General features: G+C 33.4%; 1 protein-coding gene across 6 annotated transcripts in view; it reads right to left on the bottom strand.

Annotated features, from left to right (window-relative positions):
• Window positions 1–24,387, bottom strand: part of LOC127701625 (terminal uridylyltransferase 4-like) — a 697,935-nt gene that overhangs the window by 116,443 nt on the left and 557,105 nt on the right. For all 6 annotated transcript variants that reach the window (XM_052205614.1, XM_052205620.1, XM_052205629.1 and 3 more), the window contains exons 3-6: window positions 15,461–15,534; window positions 7,969–8,085; window positions 6,541–6,718; window positions 1,460–1,594 (exon numbers count right to left, since the gene is read on the bottom strand). In XM_052205614.1, coding sequence (XP_052061574.1) covers window positions 1,460–1,594; window positions 6,541–6,718; window positions 7,969–8,085; window positions 15,461–15,534 — 504 coding nt within the window. The remainder of the gene's footprint in view (window positions 1–1,459; window positions 1,595–6,540; window positions 6,719–7,968; window positions 8,086–15,460; window positions 15,535–24,387) is intronic.

The raw sequence follows: 24,387 nt of genomic DNA, 5'->3' as shown, positions 1-24,387 counted from the left end.
ATGTGTCTTCGGACGAGGCCAACGTCATACCAATATACGACCGCAAAAAAAGGTTGTATAAAAACTTAACATTGAGCAATCACCATGAAAATGTGGTCAAGGTCAAATAAAACCTGCCAGACTGACATTTTCATCGTAAAATATTTCCATACACCAAATACAGTTGACCAATTGTATACAGAATTAGAAAAACAGACCAAACATTGAGCATGAAAATGAGGTCAAGGTCAAATGGACATGTACACCTTACAATCATTACTTACACCAAATAAAGTAGACCTACTGCTTATAGTATCTGAGATATGGACTTGTACAAAAACTTATCCTTGTTCACTGATCCATGAAATGTGTTCGACATCTAGTGAAAACTGTCTGACAGACATGAGGACCATGTAAGGTACGCACATACCAAATATAGTTATCCTATTACTCATAATAAAAGAGAAATTAACATTACAAAAAAATCTTTATTTTTTTTTCAAGTAGTCACTGAACCATGAAAATGAGGTCAAGGACAATTGACATATATGACAGACGGAAACTTCATATCATAAGGCATCTATATACAAAGTATGAAGCATCCAGGTCTTCTACCTTCTGAAATATTAAGCTTTTAAGAAGTTAGTTAACGCCGGTGCAGCCGCCGCCGGATCACTATACCTATGTCGAGCTTTCTGCAACAGAAGTCGCAGGATCGACAAAAATGATAACATGTGATGCATGTCTGAAAAGAATAAGGATGGTCTTGGCCCAACTGTTGTGGAACTGGCAATATAAAAAATAGGTGCTTTTTATATCAACAACTTTTTGGAAACCCAGACAACCCCTGTATAGTGATCGATTTGGATGTCATATTGTCATTCATCCATTGAATATTTACCAAAACTAAATTACAATATTATAGACAAATGTCAACTGCTTCATCCACAATAGGATATTTGGTTTTTGAAACATTATTTTATATCATACAAGAGTCAATGAATTCTGGCATGTATAATCTTCTGTTTTTACTCCAAAATTCAAATTGGCAGGTTGGGGTGCAAATTAGAGAGCAAGAATTAGCTTGTAGAAATGCAAAGCCAAAATTCAAATTGAATGTGAACTGTAATCGATGTTTCATAACATTGTGTTAAAATCACAAAAAAAAATTGCCAAAGGGTTCTTCCATTATAACCAAGAAACCCCCAAAATATTGCTAACATAATTAAGGGGGAAGATTCTTGAACATAAAAAAAATCAAATGTTGGATGGTTCCTATTTAGTGAGAGAAGACAAAATCCTTCTGTACTTTCATTGTTTACAAATTAAGCTCTTCTTTGTTTAGTTTCCAAGATATGCAATTATAAAAACTATAGACATGTTATGTGAATCTCACAAAGAGCTGTTTCTTACTGTATAGATTGACAATTGACAATCACAGAATCTTGTGCCAAATTAAACATTTGGTGAAAATGCATACCATATTCTTTCATTGCTCTGAATGCTACTGTCAAACATTTTGCATGGTCCTTCTGTACATCCAAATCAACATTGACATCACTACTTTTTAATCCAAGACCAGTAAATGATGATCCAAATATATTCAGCTTTGCATCTAAATCAAAATTAATGGATTACAAATTACACAACCAATTACATACCATTGCTGAAAATAAATAAATAGGTCTATTTCAAGAAATTTTTCTAGCAACCAAGATTTTGGCAAAACTTCCATCTTGATATAGCTATATATGTTAAAAGTGCTTGGTTGAGAGCCTGATGTACAGACTCTCTTTTTTGTCCCACTGCAGTCTGCACCATTAGCCACTAGTCCGAAGCCCCAGACTAGTAAAATTTTATTCAGACTGGTAAGTATTTTAAAAACTTTGTTTAGATACATAAGAAAAATGTCTAAATATTGGTCTTTGGACTTGTAGTTGGAAAAGATTTTGGTGCAGACTGCCACCCCCTTAAAAATTATGGTAGGGGTCTGGAACAGGGCTTCCAAAATTATTTTTAGCCAGCCGGACATTTTTTATATTATCCCGATTTTAATCCCTTAAGACTAAATAAACAAAAGGCAATTATGGTAATCAGTTGCCGAGTTGGCCATCCCAATGATTGACATTAAAAAAAAAAATATTAAACTTTCTTTGATTCAAATTCGAAGTTCTGACTTAAACTGTTAAATTGGCAGTGCATCATTCGAAGTGTGCAACATCAGTGTACTTATATTTGCCTTAGACTCTTTATTTGTGCAAAATAACGTTGTCAAAAACTTTACTTTCGTTTTTATACCGGATGTTATCTTGACAATGGTAAAACATGGACCAGAGACGGATACGTAAATTCCGTGTACGTTTGCAAAGCGTGAATGAGTGGAAGTAGCTCTTTCTACGTTATTTCTTCAAGAAAATATTCGAAATAAACGTGAGATAAAGGTATCAATGACAATTTAAGCATTTTTTGAAGAAATTAGGATGCATAATTAAATTTCACACCTGCGCACACGTGTAGTAGTTCAAACAGAGACATGTCTCTAGGTTCAAACAACGTGGTTATGACGATTTTTCATTTTCACCTTTTTAATTTTTTCATCAAATCATATTTGTAAACGTATTTCTGATAATTTAAATCTTTGACTAAATTAATTAGATGCAAACCACTGAAATGTAAGAAAATAACTTTGAATAGACCTATCAATGTCCGGTTCAAAATAGTTTACCTGTCACCTGAACAGGTAAATTTCATCTGTTTGACAACTAATTAGCCTTGATTAAAATGAGAAGGTATTAAAGTAGGGGTTGTTTTGATAGTACTTAATGATCATGTCACTTTTATGACCGGAAATGTGTGGCTGTTAAAGGCAAAACGTTGGGTCAAAAAGATCGCGAATATTGTTAAAATGACCGTCTTTTAAAGCCTTGAAAACTAAAAAGTAGATGACCGTTTCATGCTTTGCCCAGCCGGACTTTTACCGGACATTATACAAATGTCCGGCATATATGACCGTTTTGGAAGCCTTGGTCTGGAACACACGTCTAACAAATTTACTTGAAAAAAAAAATCAATAATTAAATGGTTTTATCAAGAACCAACATTTAAAAATATTTCATACTACATTTGCATGTATAGCTGTCTATTTTATAACTGAGACCTTGACCTTTACCTTTTGACCTCAAAATGAATTTAGACTTTGTCCCTTTCCTACTATCTATGATTTGATTAAAATCGAAGAAGTAATACCCAAGAATCAAGAAATTGAACCTCATATTTCTTTATTTTCGGTCTGTTTTTTTTAAGCCTCGACTTGACATTTGATCTAAGATTAATTCCATTTTGCTCTACATCTTCGATCTATGTAAGTTTCCTTTCAAAAATTATTATCCAGAAGCCAATTTATAAAAAAAAAAAAAATCTACTATTAAAAACAATAACCTTGGACTTCGTCCTATTAACCCCAAATTTAATAAGCAGGGTTTTTTACTCTGGAGGTAGCCATTATCCCATTTTGCAGAAAAAAATGAAATTGTGGAACATTTATTGGATAATCCATTTTGTTTTATTTTTCAGGCATCTCTGACTTTAACCCTTATCAATCAACTCTTGCCTTTTTAACCTTGAACTTGTCACACATTTCCAATTGGACAGAAAATCAATAATCAGCTGATTGTAAAAGCCACAAACATTTAAAAGCTATCTGCAATAAACTCATCAATGAAAGGTCTTCTTTTATGGTTTAATGAAATTGTGTGGTCAAAAGGCTTCCCATGTCACTTAAATGATTTGTTTTTACAATTTTTATAAAAATAATTGTAATTTGCCAGAAAAGAAAGCAAGCCAAAAATTGTTTTAGTGTTGTATCTCCACTATATTTGATATATTTTTGCTCTCCAAAAATGTTATCCAAGTATCTTAAGAAATATGACAGATATCTATATAGCGAGAACTGAAAAAAAAAACATATATTCAGAAACAAGACTGTACAGATATGTGTTATTGTCTTAAATCTCAGATTCTTTTGAGAGTATCTGGATTAAACTTATTCAAAATCTTACTAAGTTAGTGAAAGGTGGCTGCAAATGGTTTTAATGTTTCTTACTTTTGTTATGAGAGCAATTCAGGCTCCTGCAAGTCTTTAGAATATTGAGCAGGGGTATAATTAGTGAGCAGTAGCACATATTTGTATCATATCTTAAAAATTTTGGAAGATATGGAATATTTGACAAGGTTCAAAATTCTCTGAAAATCAAAATCTACAATACATCTATTAACCATGTTAACATTGTCAAAGAATTCCTAATAGGATATATTGCCCTTTAATGGTTATTTTGATGGACATTTACAAAATAGATATTATCTAGAAGCAAAAGTGGATTGAGAAACACTGTAAACAATTACAGGTAACCTGCAACAATGAGATCATTTCTTTGTTGGTTAATATCATGATGACTGCCATATGATTTTCAGGAGAGTGTTATGAAGATACTGTGAAAGTACTTTTATTCGTGGGTATCAATTCTCATGGTTTGAGAAAAAAGTTACATATTCGTGGGTTCTTAAATTCATGGATTTCAGTTCTCTGGAAAACAAAATATAGTGAAGAATTTGAAGCCATCAGAAATGAAATAAGCTGATTCATCTATGCTTACAAATTGTCTCGATTGAAAGAAATAGCAAAGTAAACATCTTAGTTGTTGGACAATTGTGATCAGAAGTAATGACACTAATTAACCTGAGATCAAATGATCAACAGATTAGCGATCATCAAAAGTGTTAATTTGGCCATAAACATGTCACTTATACAAAACTGTTACTTAATAAAATGCTACAAATGTAGCAAGCCCAATATGATTTTTTTTATGAGAAATTATGAGGAAATAAAATGAACACTTCATCATCATCACCGGAAGTCTGACTTTCATCAATCAAAACAAATTTTTCATGATAATTAAAAGGTTAAAAGTCGTCATGGTCGTACAGTTTAGGTTTTTCAAAGATTAAATTGGCAAAATCTTGACTGAAGTTGTATATACAGTTCATAGTGCATTTGCTGATATTCAATGTATTTAATAGATTATATGCCTATATCCATGTAGTCAAACCTACATTGGGGTTTTTCCATGTCTTGATTTGAACAACAGTTTTTAAATTTCGTTGGACACTTAAGTTTGTGGATAAAGCCATCCACGAAAATTGGTACCCCATGAATAAAAGTACTGTCACAGTATGTAAATAATTTTATATCCCGCCTATATTAGTAGGAGGCATTTTGATTCCACTCTGTGTGTCCTTCTGTCCCGTATTAGGTTAGAGTTTTGGTTTAAGGTAGTTATCATGTTCATTATGATGTGATTTTGCAGTATACTAAAAGTGGAAATGCAAACGTGCCATCAGTCCTTATGTACTTGTAAGCCGAAACAAAAGCTTACCGTAATAGTGTGAGTGAGGAATATTGTCATATGGACACATATTCTTGTTTTTTTTTTAATGTTTATAGTCCAAAAGGTTACACAGGAGTGCAATGCTATGAAATCATTGTAATTTTCAATATGACAAATGTAAAGGTTTTATATTTATCTTGTTAAGAGAATACATTATTATAATGTACATTTGTCATGATCTGCAATGATCTAATCTTATGAAATGGAAAGTATGCAGTTTCACTAGCAAAATAAATAATGATAAGGTCAATAAAAACTTCAAAGAAAAATCTCCAGTTATGAGGCCAAATAACTGAAAATATTCAAAACTCTAGTTGTGACTAGACACCTCTGTCACATTTCTGGCCAATATCACATTACCATGATAACTCCCACAAAAATTGTCAAATCCAAATTATGGTATATTATGATTAACTTCAAATGATGACAAACAATCCTATCAATTATTAAAGCTTTTAAAAATAGTCTCAGAGGAATTTCTATCACAGAGTGTCAGTGTGTTACAATAATTCAACAAACTGTTGATACAGAGATGTCTCGCTTATATGTAATTTTGATAGTAAAATGAAAATGTTGAAATAAAACGGCAATGCATTTAACATGTAAATTATGCAAAACATTTTCAAAGTCAATCAACCATGACTGAGGGGGCTGGGCCATATAATCTCCATGGACATGTGATGTGCCAATGCTAATATAACTGCCTACCAAATATCATTTAATTAACATTAGTGGTTCCCTCAAAACTTACCTAATAACAAACTTTCACAAATTGTTAATGCCGCCACAAAAAAACAGCACCCCCAAATCCTGCCTCCATTACACTTCTAAATAAATTGTGACAAATAATGATCACTCACTTAACTCATACAAGAATTGTCAAGTCATAATGACAATATAGTATGGTATACTACACATGACAAATAATACTATCAAGTATGACAGCTTTGCAGAAAACAGTCCAGAGAAGTTGTGTTCACATGTGTCATTGCCTTACAAGTTTTTCTTTTCAATGATCAAAGTCCCATAACTCCTGCAACAATTGTCAAATAAAAATATTTGTATATATAGTATGGTAAACTACATAATCCTACCAAGTAAGATAGCTTTTACATACCTGGTAAACTTTTTTTCAAAAATATTTCTAAATGTTGAACTGTTTCACGTCTTTCCTGCATCAATGCTTTAGTTAAGTGATGTTCGTTAAATGTTCTTTCCAACAAAGATTCTATGGTGAGTATTTGTTTTTCTGATGGTTCAGTTAATCTTTTCAATTCATCCTGTATATTGATATTCTTAATAAAAAAAGATACATTAAATATATATTAACAAGACAGGTTAATATAGACAGTGCCTAATACAGTAATGCAGTAACTTGAAATTCATCTGAAGAGCAATTTAACACATAGTCACATATTTCTGATACTTCTTAAACCAAAATAAATGGAAACTTATGAGTTTCAAATATATAAAGCTAATTATATATTCATATAAATTTCCATATATGCATAAACTGTGAATGGTTTTACAGTTGTGATGTTCTATTTTTAGCCTTGACGGCCATGTTGGTTGGTAGGCACAATTTTTAACTAGACACCCCAAGATGATTCTGGATAACTTTGAATTCGAGTTGCCCATTAGTTTCACAGAAGAATTTTGTAAAAGTAAAAAGACGACGACAGAAGATGAACACAAAGGTACGATAATAGCTCACTTGATCCTTTGGGTCAGGTGCGCTAAAAGTTCAAACATTTCTTAACAGGAAGTGACTGCCTAGCAGATATAAACATAATATAAATTAACATTGTTAAGTTCCTGATCAAATATTAAATCATTCTTTAATACATAAGCTGAGTAATATGTAAAGAAATTCCCATGCTCAGTGTGAATAATAATAATTTGAAGGTCAAACTTGAAGTGACTGCCTGAAAGATCTGAAAATCAATTACAAAATTTAATTCATCATAAAAAAGTTCCATATCAAATATCGCATATCAAGTCATTCCTTAATACAAAACCAGAGAAATATGTAAAAATTGTTATGGGTGGAGGAATTGGTCAGACAGACATGACAGAGGGAAGAACTAGACAGACGGAAAAAATAACTGACAGTTGTAAAAAAAAAGTGATTGCAGTATACCCCACACAGATTGGGTGGGGTTTAACAACCAAATTATGCAATTAATGGTTATGCAATTAAGATTGATTGATTGTTGGTTGCCATTAAGAAGAGTCTACTTTATTTTTTCCTAAATAAATCATGTTAGCCCATGATCATTGTATATCATGTATATCTGTAAACAGGTAAAACAGAAATCTAAATGACAAGAGTGCACTGATTTTTAAGAATTCTCAAGACTGGTTTTGGAGGAATGAAAATTTAAAGACTAATTTCAGAATATTTTTGTAAATATTATGTGTATTCTATTAAGATGTGCTGGATAATCTAATAAAACTTTGAATAATAGGCAAACATCGGGGGGAAATAAATTCCATATTTTTAAAGACATAATTTAAACCCCATAAAGAATTTCAAGCTACTTACTTCAACTCTTCTTTTATGACGATGATCTTTGCCATGTCTTCTAACATCATCTAGGGTATCCATATGATAGTCACAGACACGACAGAAATATCGTGCTCTGGGAAACCGGACAGATTTCTAAAAAATAGAAATTACAACTAATTGATTTGAGTATATTGCTTTAACAAAGACTTTGGTTTAACTTTAGTGCCTTTACATGACAATGACAGATTTCTGAAAAATAAAATTTAGAGCTAATTGATTTGGTTATGTAGCTATTACAGGGTCTTTGGTTGTACAAAATGTTCCATGTACACAGTCACATCCATTCAGAGTCTGTCATCTTATCAATGTGATCATAACATGTCAGTATTGTAAAACTGTTTTGTTCTGTCAAACTTATTTAGAAGTATAGATATCAAATACTGAAACTTGACTTGTGGTTTATAAATTTGGTAATGTCTTAGGGTTACAGAGAGACATCAACCAACCAGCCATGGATAAAAATAGAACATATGGATTTACTATAGAAGTCTAAGGGAAAATTGTAAAAAAATAAATGTGGATAGTGTCCACATGTGGACACAGATGATGCCCCCGCTTGCATATCATATAGTTATAAAGGGACATAACTGATGAACGGTAAAAGTGACGCTACCCAAATTTGAACTTGATCTGAGTTTTGTGGTAATAAGCATTGTGTGTAAGTCTCATAACATTTGGTTGAGGCTAACTTAAGTAGAGAACAGAAACTAAAAATTCAGCAATTTTTCTATTTGTAAACACACATAACTCTAGAACGGTTGTGTATAAGTTTTACAACATTTGGTTGAGACACAATTTTTATGTTTATAAAGGGACATAAATCTAGAATGGTAAAAGTGTTGCCACCTAATTTCGTACTTAATCTGTATTATGTAGTAATAAGCATTGTGTGTAAGTTTCATAACATTTGGTTGAGGCAAACTCAAGTTAGAGAACTGAAACAAAAAAATTGTACTTGATCCTTACTGAGTTTTGTGGTAATGAATATTGTGTATAGGTTTCATAATGTTTGGCTGGGGAAAACTTCAGTTACAGAATGGAAACTAAAAAATTTTGCAATCTTTCTATTTATAAAGGGGCATAACTCAATAATGGTTAAAGTGACACTACCCAAATTCAACTTGATCTGTGTTTTATCAGTGGAAGTCAAAATTAAACATTGCATTGGATAAAGCAATGATTGTAGTTGATTCAACTATAATCATGGTCAAAGGAAGATAACTCCAATTTTAAAAATATATTATATAAACTTGATATTTAGAAGAAAATAAAAATTTTGCAATTTTTCCTTTTATAAAGGGGCATAACTCTAGATCGGTTAAAGTGACACCACCAAAATTCAAACTTGATCTGTGTTTTGTGGTAATAAGCATTGTGTATAAGTTTCATAACATTTGGTTGAGGCAAACTTAAGTTAGAGAATGGAAACTAAAAATTTTGCAATATTTCCTTTTATAAAGGGGCATAACTCTAGAACGGTTAAAGTGACGCCACCAAAATTCAAACTTGATCTGTGTTTTGTGGTAATAAGCATTGTGTATAAGTTTCATAACATTTGGTTGAGGCAAACTGAAGTTAGAGAACGGAAACCAATTTCGGGACGTACGTACAGACGGACAAGGGTAAAACTTAATGCCCCCTCCGCTACGGCGGGGGCATAAAAAAACAATTTCAAATGGTCACAACTTGAAAACTAATTTAAACAAGAAATGATTGTAACAGGATGCTGTTACGTAGTCTCCCAAACGAAGCTCCCATAATTCGTAATTCCCAGGGTCGCCTGACATTGGGCAATGTCCAGTGAAAATTGGTTTGGTCAAGTAAAGTTATATGCATTAGTGATGCCTGGGGACTAACCTTGTATATCATTCAAATCATCTTGGCATGACAAACAAGAATATATATGGTTTAGGGGTGGGGATCTCGACCATTTACAAGATACTAGAACATTGAGGGTGGGGAGGAACCCCTGCGGACTGGCCCTGTACGTCATTCAAATGTTCATTACATGGCGAACAGGAATATATATGGTTTAGGGGTGGGGATCTCAACCATTTACAAGATATTAGAACATTGGGGGTGGGGGGAACCCCTGTGGACTGACCGTATACGTCATTCAAATGTTCGAGAAATGACAAATAGGAATATATATGGTTTAGGGGTTGGGATCTAAACCATTTACAAGATATTAGAACTTTCTTAAATGGCAGGGGGTGGGGGTGACCCCTGGGGACTAACCCTGTATTTCATTTGATATGCATTATCATGACAAACCAGAATATATATGGTTTAGAGGTGGGGATCTCGACCATTTACAAGATATTAGAATTTTCTCAAATGGCAGGGGGTCGGGATGACCCCTGGGGACTAACCCTGTATATCATTCAAACCATCTTAGCATGACAAACCAGAATATATATGGTTTAGGGGTGGGGATCTTGACCACTTACAAGATATTAGAACTTTCTTAAATGGCAGGGGTAGGGTTGACCCCTGGGGACAAACCCTGTATTTCATTTGATGTGCTTTATCATGACAAACCAGAATATATATGGTTTAGGGGTGGGGATCTCGACCATTTACAAGATATTAGAATTTTCTCAAATGGCAGGGAATCGGGATGACCCCTGGGGACTTACCCTGTATATCATTCAAACCATCTTAGCATGACAAACCAGAATATATATGGTTAAGGGGTGGGGATCCTGACCACTTACAAGATATTAGAACTTTCTTAAATGGCAGGGCATGGGGGTGCCCCCTGGGGACTAACCCTGTATTTCATTTGATGTGCTTTATCATGACAAACCAGAATATATATGGTTTAGGGGTGGGGATCTCGACCATTTACAAGATATTAGAACTTTCTCAAATGGCAGGGGGTCGTGATGACCCATGGGGACTAACCCTGTATATCATTCAAACCATCTTAGCATGACAAACCAGAATATATATGGTTTAGGGGTGGGGATCTTGACCACTTAGAAGATATTAGAACTTTCTTAAATGGCAGGGGGTGGGGGTGACCCCTGGGGACTAACCCTGTATATCATTTGATGTGCTTTACCATGACAAACCAGAATATATATGGTTTTGGGGTGGGGATCTCGACCATTTACAAGATATTAGAACTTTCTGAAATGGCAGGGGGTCGGGATGACCCCTGGAGACTAACTCTGTATATCATTCAAACCATCTTAGCATAACAAACCAAAATATATATGGTTTAGGGGTGGGGATCTTGACCACTTACAAGGTATTAGAACTTTCTTAAATGGCAGGGGGTGGGGGTGACCCCTGGGGACTAACCCTGTATTTCATTTAATGGGCTTTATCATTTAGAACATTTTCAATTAAAAAGATTGTGTCTATCACAAACGGTTTTCAATTTAAAATCATTTGAAAATTTAAAAAAATAAAATCCCATAGGGTTCTATAGTAAAACCCTCTTTTCTTTTTGCCCCTCAAAGTACCCCTTTATAAACCCCATTGCACAAACAAAACCCTGATTGCACCACTAGACATGTTAGTCTAACATATTGTGAAACCCTAAGTTAATCTGACAAGCGGTTTTGGAGAACGGGTGCGGACAAGTTCAACCTTATTTTACATGATTTCCAAAACCACAGTAGATACAGGTGAGCGACTCAGACTCTTGGGAGCCTCTAGTTTATTTATGCTATAAAATCTCCCTTTAAGCTGCTATTAATGAAGAAGTTACATTAGTAGTATTTCGATTGTAAAGAAAAAAAGTTTATTCAAAACGTTTAAAAAGTCAAACATGTGCTTTCTTTATCATGTACTGCGCATGCGTGAACGTATTCTTATAAATTTAATAGACACTAACTAAAACGTAAAATATGAAACCATTTAGTATCAAATTAAATGAGAGAGACAAATATATTTCTTACTGAGCAACTTAATTTAAAAAATGATAATTTCATGCCTTTTTGTTAAACACAAATCAATCCGCAGATGAATCCAGATTCATTCTAAATATATTATCCTCTTGTCACTTCCCGTTTTCATTTCGTTTGAAAATTGAAAGTAAACGTGATCTATTGTTGATAAATTTAAAATATACATTCATTTTAATCGTTCCAAATTTATAATAAAATGCTCCGCTGGGCGCAGCTTGATACGACCGCGGAGGTCGAACCCTGAACAGTTGGGGCAAGTATGGACACAACATTCAAGCTTGATACAGCACTGAATTTGGATTGTGATTAAATATTTGACACAGCATAGGTTTCTGACACAGAATGAATGTGGTCTAAGAACTTAAAAAATTTTAATTTACATATTCAAACCATATCATTATTATTTGCTTTTATATATAAATCAGAAATAACCCATTTATAAAATGGAAAATTTTAAAGAAAAAAAAATCCCTCCCTAAATTTTTTGAACCCCCTTATGATTCATCACCCCCAAAATCAATCCCAGCCCTCCCTTTGCGGTATGGTACCTTGCAGTACAATTTCAGAGAGATCCATACACTTGAACACAAGTTATTGTCTGGAAACTAGAAAAATGCTTGTTTTTAGGCCCCTTTTTGGCCCCAAATTCCTAAAGGTTTAGGGCAATTACCCCCAAACTCAAACCCAGCTTTCCTCTTGTGATATGGAACCTTGTAGTACAATTTCATAAAGATCCATACACTTACACACAAGTTATTGTCCTGAAACTAGAAAAATGCTTGTTTTTTTCCCCTTTTTGGCCCCTAATTCCTAAAATTTTGAGGCAATTACCCCCAAAATCAATCCCAGCCTTCCCTTTGTGGTATGGTACCTTGCAGTACAATTTCAGAGAGATCCATACACTTGAACACAAGTAATTGTCAGGAAACTAGAAAAATGCTATTTTTGGCCCCTTTTTGGCCCCAAATTCCTAAACGTTTTGGGCAACTACCCCCAAACTCAATTCCAGCTTTCCCTTTGTGATATGGAACCTTGTAGTTCAATTTCAGAAAGATCCATACACTTACACACAAGTTATTATCATGAAACTAGAAAAATGCTTGTTTTTTGCCTCTTTATTGGCCCCTAATTCCTAAAATTTTGAGGCAATTACCCCCAAAATCAATCCCAGCATTCCCTTTGTGATATGGAACCTTGTGGTACAATGTCAGAGAGATCCATACACTAACACACAAGTTATGTCTGGAAGTTACAAAAATGCTTATTTTTGGCCCCTAATTCCTTAACTGTTGGTACCATAACCCCCAAAATCAATCCCAACCTTCCTTTTGTGGTATTGAACCTTATGGCAAAATTTCATGGAGATCCATTCACTTAAACTAAAGTTAGAGTGCGAAAACCAATGTGTCTTCGGACGATGACGACGACGACGTCATACCAATATACGACCAAAAATTTTTTAATTTTTGCGGTCGTAAAAAAATTAATTTTAAATATCAATTTAAACGTTTTTAAAGGGATAATGATTATGCAGTGAAACAGTCGTTACAATTTCATTTATGCTGTGATTACTGGTTTTAAAAAAGTGGAACCCAACTTTGTTGATCTGAAAATAACTGAAGTGAAATTGTGAACTAGATTTCCAGATCCTTGTCCTAATCTTCATTTTTAAGCATCACATGTGTCAAATCATGCAATAACTGCCTACATTTATAGCATGCCTGCAGGCCTTCAAAGATCCTGGTCCTTGAAGGACTTGGCCATATGTCTAGCTAGTAATATAGTCCTTGGTCCCTTACTGTTACCCAAAATAAGGTTAATTTTCATCTCGCATAAACGTGACTAAAGCCATCAAACTCCTATCCGAAACCCCTGCGGTTTCCATAATAAAAGACAATGTTTGACATGCCCATTGAATTATCAATCAGCGTGCTAAAGTGCCCTTTTCATGATTCGCTCCCTGCCCTTTTGAAATCCTAGCTGGAACACTGTTATAGCCCACTAACTTACTGGCCTTGGGAAATTCTAAAATCAATATATAACAGAAAGGGATAATTGATCAAGGTAAGATATTGCAGAAAATTTTATGATTTATTGTAAAATTCATGAAATCTCATTTGTATTTGAAGATCAAAAGAAATATCAAAATCATTTGAATAGGTGATTACTGATATTATGAAATCACTTGTTTAAGTATATTGTACATGTATAAGCCTGGTTTTTTAACCCCCGAGTGGTAAAATGTTCAAAGGTAAATATTGTCTCCTGATTTCAAGAAGCGCACATAAACATGTGGAGCTGCTTTATTAATTTTTTTAAAAATCCAAACGTTTCCCCTTTTATCCTTGATTAATGGAATTAAAATTAGCTCTATCGAGCTAGTGTGTCTGACCTGAATTTATGTGCATCTTCAACAATGACCACTATCCAACATTGTTGACAAGAATACAATTCATAACTTTGCTGATTACCGGTAGTTTTTTTTATTCCAGTTTCTCTCTATCTAATAGTTCAAAATTTTTGCCCAAAACACAAAAAAATAGGTAAAAATTGTCATCCATGGGCATCAACTCCTAATTATAAATATAAAAGGAGTAGACTGACAATTTTTGGCTTTGTTGACCTTTATAGATCTTGTCTTGTTGATCAGTTTTGTTGTTATAGTCAATAAACAATGCCTAAAGGTGCAGGGTTAAATAATTTCCGTGGAAGTGAGAATGCCAATGCTACAACTGCATACAGAATATCAATGACTAATCATAAGTGGTTCCCTTAAACTGACCTTATCAACAACTTTAATTTAACATTCTAACTAAAGTTTCAAAGTCAATAGACCATGACTGAGGGAGACAGGGCAAAATAATCTCAATGGTGATGAGATGTGTCAGTGCTCATATAACTGTAACCAAATATCATGGACTGCCAGAATTGGTTCTTCTTCAACTGACCTAATCACAAACTTTTAACAAATTGTTGATGGCAAACACCACCAGAAAGTTCATGCCCAAGTCTACATGGTCTAGCCTCCATGAAATATTTATAGAATACTTAACCACCATAAGTACATATAATCAATTTGTTAATCAATCCTGCACATGTTCCATTAACTTTGCACAGCTAGCGATCATTGATGAATACCAAACTGAGTTACAGGTAAAGCAAATACATAAAATAGGTACATCCTCACACCTTAAGCTTGCCACAAAGATTTAATTTTTTGAATTTTGTCTCTTCCTAATAATTACATGTAACAGATAAAAGTTTAATAGACATTTATGTGCACATTAAACTGGTTTAACCTCATCACATTTTGTGCCTATATCAAGACACTGTGTTGTTTTTGTTGTTAATCTTTTATTATCTTTATTTGTATGTTTATTTTTTTGTTGAGGAGTCTGGTGTTTGTGGTAAATATAGTCTGTTGTTTTATCTTATTTTTTGGTAATTTCTGTTTATCGTTTTTAGTATGTACATATGTACTAAGTATTTCATGGCACATGCACTGTTTTCTATGTCTAATAGTAATAGATCAGAAATCATTACATTACCTTTTTCAATGGAAATATTCTGTCTTTTTCCAAAATCTGGTGTAGTATTTCAAGTGAAATATCTTCAACAAAACCTGCAATCATAATCAAATGTTTACTTATACATGTAGTAAGATAAATTGAGTCAATGAGGCTTATTTGACACGTCTGCTAATGTGACATGGTACGTACTGTAATATATATATTTGGCATGAAATCTTTGAATTGGTGAATTTTCAGGTGAAAAACAACTGCTAGTGTGTTTCCACTGAAAGAAATTTGATTGACATATCTTTCAGAAAGAGATTAAATTTTAAGCTATGGTAACAATTTGACCCTTAACAGGGGTGTGGAAATATTTGTTGAGAGAACTTGTCCCGAAAAAAGTTACTTTCCTGAATTTCCAAAATAATATTGAAGTATCTTACTGTAAGCTTGTATGATTCTTAAAACTGTTTTTTTTATCATGGACCACAATACAAAAGTTGTTTAAGATATTTGTTTATGTGTATAAATAAAAGGAGGTATGAGGTTAACATCAATGAGACAGAAACCAAACAGCAAAACAACCAAAAGACATCTAGAGGACAATTTTTCAATGTTTTGTCCATTTCCCAAGACTCCTGTTTAATTTTACTGTTTTCTTTCATCTGACAAGCTTGGTCTTTTAAAGAACATTGTTGGGCCACCGAGTCTATTTTTAGAAGTTTCTTCACTCGATAGCTAGGTCAAGGTATTTCTATCAGGTATTTATCCATCTCGACAAAACTTAATCATGAAACAAAATAAAATTTCTGTTGGATGGAGGATAAAATCTCATCAACGATCCCAGGTCAATGGACACAGATAGATAACACAATGTTTATGAGACTCAGGTTCACATACTTATTTTTTTTATTTTGGTAATCGATCTATTTCAGATTTTATTTACGTTAATACTTGGTGTCATGAACATTGATATTTTGACTTAAATGTTGATCATTGGTTTCTTATACATAAAGTAATACATCTTAACAATTGTAAAAATAGTTTTATATTTTTTATTAAATTTAATTTTGTCAAGTGTAATTGTCAATCTTGAAATAATTACTTATCACATATAGATTCTGATTGGTTGCTTTATTGTGCGGCTGAGACACAGCAACAGCTATTGGCTTAAATGAGATAAAGAATAACAGACTTTTCTCGTCTCAGGATAAGACATCAAATGCCGAAAAATTAACTATGTGTATTTCAGTTCCGATCAACTATCATAAATTCATGGTTGTTTCATTATGCATATATTGCACACTGAAATTCAATATTGAAATATCAATTATTAATACGTGTTTATTTGCTTTGTTAATCTGCAACATGCACGATTTGTTTTGCTAAGCAATATTCCTATACAATGTTTACAAAAATGCATTATCTGTATTTTATAACTTCTGCCAATCTAGGCACACCTCCAGAGTCGTGTCTATTTGTAAATGTTTTAATTTTCAACAAGTAAAGTGACCAAATTTTAAAAGCATGGGTGTATAATGCACACTCGTAAAGTAGAACATCATCATTTTCAATGAAACTAAATAGCCAGTTTAAAATTTCAGAAAAATTCATCTTAATATATATACAAAATTGATATTTCAAGTCTAAGACATCCATTTTATATCAATCAATATCTAAAAATACCACATTTCCAATACTAAATCAACAACCACATGCACATATATTACATTAAATTAAGGTACAGCGAAGCAGTCCACAGCTTTTTAGAAAGCTCAAACTTGTTTACCAAATTATTCCACTCTAATAGTTAGCAATTGATTTTTAACTTGTGAATATTCCTTCGAGTAAACATATTTTTAGCACTAGAATTTCAAAATAACCAAAAATAGGGGGAGTAACTCTTTATGAATTTATTATCAAAACGTGTTTTTTGCTGTTTAAAAAATACTCACGATACCTTTAGGTGAAATGACAGAACCTTTTCAAAATACCCAGACTGTGACTGTCAATAGAAGTCACTTTAGGGTCCAAATTAATTGTAGCTGATGTATAAAACTTATAGATTTTAAAAATGTTTGGTTGGCTTACTTGCTTTGTTTGTATAAATGTTTGCTCAAGCATTGTAATTGAGACTGACATCTGCAATCAATAGATAGGTGGTGCTTCAGCTTGTATACATTATACTTAAATGTTATTGGATATCAAGTATAATGCAGAGCTATCGGCTGTTGTCTGCTCTATGGTTGGGTTGTTGTCTCTTTGACACATTCCCCATTTCCATTTTCAATTTTATAATGTATACAAGCTGAAGCCCCACCTATCTATTGATTGCAGATGTCAATCTTAATTACAATGCTTGAGCAAACATTTATATAAAAACAAAGCAAGCAAGCCAACCAAACCTCAAAACTACAAGCATTAGGAAAATAGCTCTAAATCAACTGCCAAACTGTAAGAAAACTGGCAGTCAAAAACGAAAGTTTTTTTGTTGAAAAAGAGAAGGAAGACTCATTAAAAGAGACAGGAATGCTAACTTAGACAAATTGCTTCATACATAATAAATATATGAATAATTGTCAATTATTATTATTAAATGGACCAACAGTTAATCTTTTTTCAAGTACATGTATAAACAATTTTTCGGCATGTGTACAACTATCGGCATTGTTCATGTCCAAATTAAAATTTCCGATTTTATCACAGGTCTACACTTGGGTGGTACATGTATGTTAAATTTCACCTGTAATTTTATACCACACAGATCAGATTTAACAAGTCACAATTTTACCGAAAATTATAGCACCACAGAACAGAAATTATAGGACTGCAGTTCTGTGGTGCTTTAAGGGCCTGGGGCAGGGTTTCGGCTGGCGGTCACAATTTGGCATTTTGCGAAAAAATAAAAATTGTGGCGATTCAAATTCATTATTGGTGAAAGAATTTGACAAAAGAAAATATAACGATTCTATTTCATCCATCTTGTTAGCCTGGCATCCTGATCCAATATAATACTTCGTTGATAGCATATATAGGGCCATGAAAATACAATCCACGTGACCAACTATCAGTGCTGAACAGGACTGAATTACTGCGCATGTGCTTTTCTATCTATAATCAAGGAATATATCGATCGGATTGTTAATTAACTGTTGATTTACGATGTTAATCAACAACGTTTGGATGATATTTGTTAAATTTTTCGAAATTTGCATTTCATATGAAAATAATTTTCAATAAATTTGTGGCAATATAATATTTCCCGCCATGTGTCAAGAAATGACGCTATCCCACAATGCACCATTCTAACCTCCAATTGACAAAACTATGGCATTGTATTCCACCTGGCTCAACTGTCAAGCAGTGGGCCAGGATCCCAGACTACCATCTTGTTTACTTTTTTTTTTCGGGTTTCTCAGACTTTACCTGATCAGACAATACTGGGAATTCACCTTGAACTTATTACAATTTTGACAGAAAATAAATAATCAGCTGTTTGCATTTTACATGTTTTATAGCTATAGGCAACAATGGACTAATTAACAAGCATTCTGTAAATAATGCCTGGCAATACATAGTCCCCTACCGGTTAAAATTTCATTGTACTGGAACAAAATGCTAACTTGATCATGTTGTAAACTATATAACAAATATCAAGTCAATACCTTCAAGCATGATGAAAAAAAAATGTTGAAAAATTGATTATTTGGGTGAATTTTGTAAGTCCAAGGTTCATAACTCTGCACAATATCATTAGACCAGACCAAAATTCGAACTTGATCTGTAACTTGTCATGATAAAACTATATCCCAATCATCAAATCAATATCTTCAAGCATGCCAAAAAAAAGTGCGGAAAACTGATTATTTAAGTGAATATTTTAAGTTCAAGGACCATAATTACTCAGCAAAAATTGTTAGACCGGAACAAAATTCGAACTTGATTTGTAAATAGTCATGATAAAACAATACACCAAATATCAAATCAATATCTTCAAGCACGAAGAAAAAAAGTGTGGAAAACTGATTTGCCGGACTGACGGATGGACAGACAGACAGGCAGACGGACGGAGTGCAAACCTAAAGTCCCCTAATAAAGTGTAAATTGTATTGTTTAATGAAATGGTGTGGATAAATTACGTCACGTCACCTAAAGAATTTTTTTACAACTTTGATAGAAATAATTGTTTTGAAGTGGGTACACAATCGTTTTAGGGACGCACGTGTTAGAAGCATAGTTTTATGTCTCAACTTTTTCTTTTTTCCATGGTCTGGAAAAGAAAACTGTTGCTATGAAGAAATATATTAATAAAATGCTCCGCTTGGCACAGCTTGATACGACCGCAGAGGTCGAACCATGAACAGTTGGGGCAAGTATTGACACAACATTCAAGCTTGATACAGCTCTGAATTTGGATTGTGATTAAATATTTGACACAGCATAGGTTTCTGACACACAATAACTGTGGTCTAAGAACTTAAACATTTTTAATTTACCTATTCAAACCATATCATTATTATTTGCTTTTATATGTAAAACAGGTATAACCAATTTAAAATGGAAAATTTTAAAGAAAAAAAAAGGAAAAAAAGGAAAAAAAATCCCTCCCCCAAATTTTTTGAACCCCCTTATGATTCATCAACCCAAACTCAATCCCAGCCTTCCCTTTGTGGTATGGTACCTTGCAATACAATTTCAGAGAGATCCATACACTTGAACACAAGTTATTGTCTGGAAACTAGAAAAATGCTTGTTTTAAGGCCCCTTTTTGGCCCCAAATTCCTAAACGTTTAGGGCAATTACTAAAATTTTTGACCATTTATCCCAAGCTTTGTGTCATATTGCAGAAAACAATTACAAAGTTTATAGCATTTTGCATTTATTGGATGATTTTCTAACCATAGATCCACCAGATGCTGATGGTGAGAGGACTATGGCTATAATGATGATGATTTTCAAAAAACTGAACATTCCTATAGCTAAACATAAGACAATAGGTCCTGTAAAATGTTTAGAATATTTGGGTATTATTCTAGATTCTGAAAAAATGGAAGCTCGACTGCCCCTTAATAAAGTCAATCGCATTTGTGAATTCATCAAAAAATTATACAGGAAAAAATCATGTACAAAAAGGGAATTGTTGCAGCTTTTGGGCCACTTAAACTTTGCTTCACGTGTCATTTTACCTGGTAGATCCTTTGTTTCATACCTCATAGGGCTGTCCACTACTGTCAATGATTTGCATCATTATGTTAAATTAGATAAGGAATGCCGTGTTGACCTAGAATTTTGGTTACTTTTTCTGAGTAGCTGGAATGGTGTGAACATGTTTTACAGTAGACAATTTAACTCAAGTTATGATATGGAACTTTTCACTGATGCCTCATCAACGAAAGGATTTGGTGGATATTTCAAAGGAGAATGGTTTTATTCATCATGGCCATCAAACATTGCTTATCCTGACAAAACATTTTCAATGGCTTTTCTTGAATTATACCCTATTCTAGTATCCGCAATACTGTGGGGCTCACAGTGGACAACAAAACGCATTCTTTTCTGGTGTGACAATGAAGCTACAGTAGCTATAGTAAAAAAGGGCCGTTCAAAGTGTTTACAAATAATGAAATTAATGAGGAAACTTACATGGTGTGCTTGTAAATACAACTTTCATTTTAGTGCGAAACATGTTCCAGGATATCAGAATGACATAAGTGATGCTCTATCTCGTTTTCAGATAGACAGATTCCGCAAACTAGCTCCCAGTGCAGCACAACATCCAATGAAGTGCCCAAGCAGCTCAGATGTAATGTGGTCTTAAATAAAGCAGTGAATGAACTTTGGAACAGTGCTATTGCTAATACTACAAGAACTGTTTATGATACTGGGTTTAGAAAGTTTGAGACTTTTATGTTATTGAATGGTTTTCAATTTACTAGTTTACCTCCTATTTCTGAGGATATTTTAATTTATTTCATAGCCCACTGCTTTAAAATTCAGAGTTTACAATACTCTACCATTAAACTATATTTATGTGGAATTAGGTATAAGTATGTACAGGGTAATCATAATGATCCCTTGCAATCTGCTAATAATACACCTTTAATTAGGCTTGATTATGTTTTAAATTCTGTAAAAAGACTGCAAAAAACAAAAAATCACATAAGATTACCAATAACTTTCGAAATTTTGGAGAAAATTGTAAATTGTTTGAGAAATGGTTTTTGTTCCAAGTTTACTGATTTGATGTTAAGAACTGCATGCATTGTCACATTTTATGGATTTTTGAGATGTGGAGAGTTTACAGTGTCAAAGGCCTCACAATTTGATCCAGATATAAATTTATGTATTGAAGATGTTGTTTTTCACACAGACTTAGTAGTTTTGAAATTAAAACAATCAAAAACTGGTCCTTTTAGAAAAGGCATAAATATACAGCTACATAAATTAGGTCAGCTTATCTGCCCTTACACAATTTTGTTAGAATATATACAAATAAGGAAGGAATTTTCTCCTATCAATCAAACTGATCCACTTTTCATAACCATTGATAAGAAACCTCTGGAGAGACAATATTTCCTCACCTGTATTAAAAAAGTACTGGATATATGTGGCTTCAACTCAAGTCATTATAATGGTCATAGTTTTAGAATTGGGGCAGCTACTAGTGCTGGTAAGGCAAAAATAGAAGATCACTTGATAAAAACATTAGGGCGCTGGTCTTCAGATAGTTACATCAGATACATTAGAGTCACGCCAGCATCTATTAAAACAGCTCAAAGTAGGTTAGGCAGAATTTAAAGGAATGCTCATCTTCAAATGTTTCATATATATATATGCATGTTTTCACAAAGTTTCTGTATGATATTGTTTTTGTTTGACAATTGATTTTGATAATGTGTTATTATAATGTTGTTTTTTTTTGTTTTTTTTTTCTCTCATGGCTTTTTTGAAGGTACCCCCTCCCTTACCTCACAAATCCTTGGGGACACTCAGCTGTTACCATCTGTGTTATGGACATTTATGAAATTTTATCACTGGTTGTTTCAAAAATTTCACTCATCCCCCAAGAATTTCTGGGGATAAACTGTCAAATTTCATACAAATTCATTCCAACACCAATTCAACATCAACACTACTAGGCTTCCTCATAGCCTCCTTATAGGCTTCCTCATAGCCTCCTTATAGGCTTCCTCATTGCCTCATTATAGGCTTCCTCATAGCCTCATAGGCATGATAGCCTCTAGGCATGATAGCCTCATAGGCTTCCTGATAGCCTCACACATTTATTTTGAACCATCGTTCCAATTGGATTGGTGTGATGTCAAGCCAGGGGTCTATACTTTGCTACTTTTCAGTATGCACATAGCTAGGCTCTTGGTTTAGGCATGGAGCAAAAAATTAAAATTTTTAGCTGAGTAGATTCCCCAAGGGCCAAATTAGTGATGTATATATATAAAATAAAAGTTTTAATTCAATTATGATTTATGTTTAATTCAAACATGGATACCACTGGCATTGCTACACAATATTTCCCAGGAGTTTATTTACAAGATAGATTATAACAGGAAAAAAATTAGGTTGATAATAATGTTGATGTGAGCACTAAATCCTTAATTTTACATATCATGAGTTCAAATGGTGAGTTCTGAAAGAAATCAGGGGTAATTAAATTATTTAAATTACTATGAACTCATTATGTGTGACTTTGAGGATTTTGTTCACTGACACATTTATTAGCAAAAGTCGAAATATAGGGCAGAAAGTTACATCAGGATGGTTTAATTGTCAGGTCAAAGAAATTTGCAAGAAGGTATCAGGTTGGATGTTTACTCAGGTGTTAACACACATTTCCCTATTACATAACAGACTAACACTTACCAAAGAAAAGATACAGTATAAACAACAGACAATTAAAATAAGATTAGTACAACATCACATCAAACATAAATTAATTTACCCTAAAAATATTTACAAAGAATCAGAACACAATGCAACCATGGAACAAATGACAATTAAACATATTCAGGACCTTTTCTGAGAATTTTGTATAAATAGGTACTTATATGTTATATTAGTAATGTTTATACATAGTTTGATTTTCATTACACTCAGCGGTCATTATTTTAGGATTTTCCCAGGATGTGTGTTTTCTTTACTGTTGAGATGAAACAGATTTATTATCATATCTCAATCAGTTAGATGTGAAGTTTATCACATGTTCTTAACAGGAGGTTTAATTACATCAGTTCAATACAAATATACATGTCTTGTTAATTAGTGACCACTTGTGGCATTTGGCTTCCTTTGTCCTTTGTTCTTTATACATTAACCTGGGTGCAGTTTTAACTCCTCCCACATAGGAATATCCCATTAAGAAGTTGTGTATTAAAAACCTGTGTATGCTGCCTTGAGTATCCATTTATTTAAATGCAGATTAAGCAGTTATTAGACTAATCTTGGCTCTAATAGTGTTTTAGCTAAAAACTTGCCACCCGCCGACCCCTCCTTTCACCTTCAATATTGCCATGACAGGGGAATCAATCTCAGCACAGTTTATAGCAGATTTATAGATTTCATTTATGAAATTTTATCACTGGTTGTTTCAAAAATTTCACTCATCCCCCAAGAATTTCTGGGGATAAACTGTCAAATTTCATACAAATTCATTCCAACACCAATTCAACATCAACACTACTAGGCTTCCTCATAGCCTCCTTATAGGCTTCCTCATAGCCTCCTTATAGGCTTCCTCATTGCCTCATTATAGGCTTCCTCATAGCCTCATAGGCATGATAGCCTCTAGGCATGATAGCCTCATAGGCTTCCTGATAGCCTCACGCATTTATTTTGAACCATCGTTCCAATTGGATTGGTGTGATGTCAAGCCAGGGGTCTATACTTTGCTACTTTTCAGTATGCACATAGCTAGGCTCTTGGTTTAGGCATGGAGCAAAAAATTAAAA

Source organism: Mytilus californianus, unplaced genomic scaffold (genome assembly GCF_021869535.1).
Source record: "Mytilus californianus isolate M0D057914Y unplaced genomic scaffold, xbMytCali1.0.p SCAF_1, whole genome shotgun sequence".
Taxonomy (NCBI): domain Eukaryota; kingdom Metazoa; phylum Mollusca; class Bivalvia; order Mytilida; family Mytilidae; genus Mytilus; species Mytilus californianus.
Note: the sequence above shows the minus strand (reverse complement) of the source record. Positions and strands in the feature narration are given on the sequence as shown.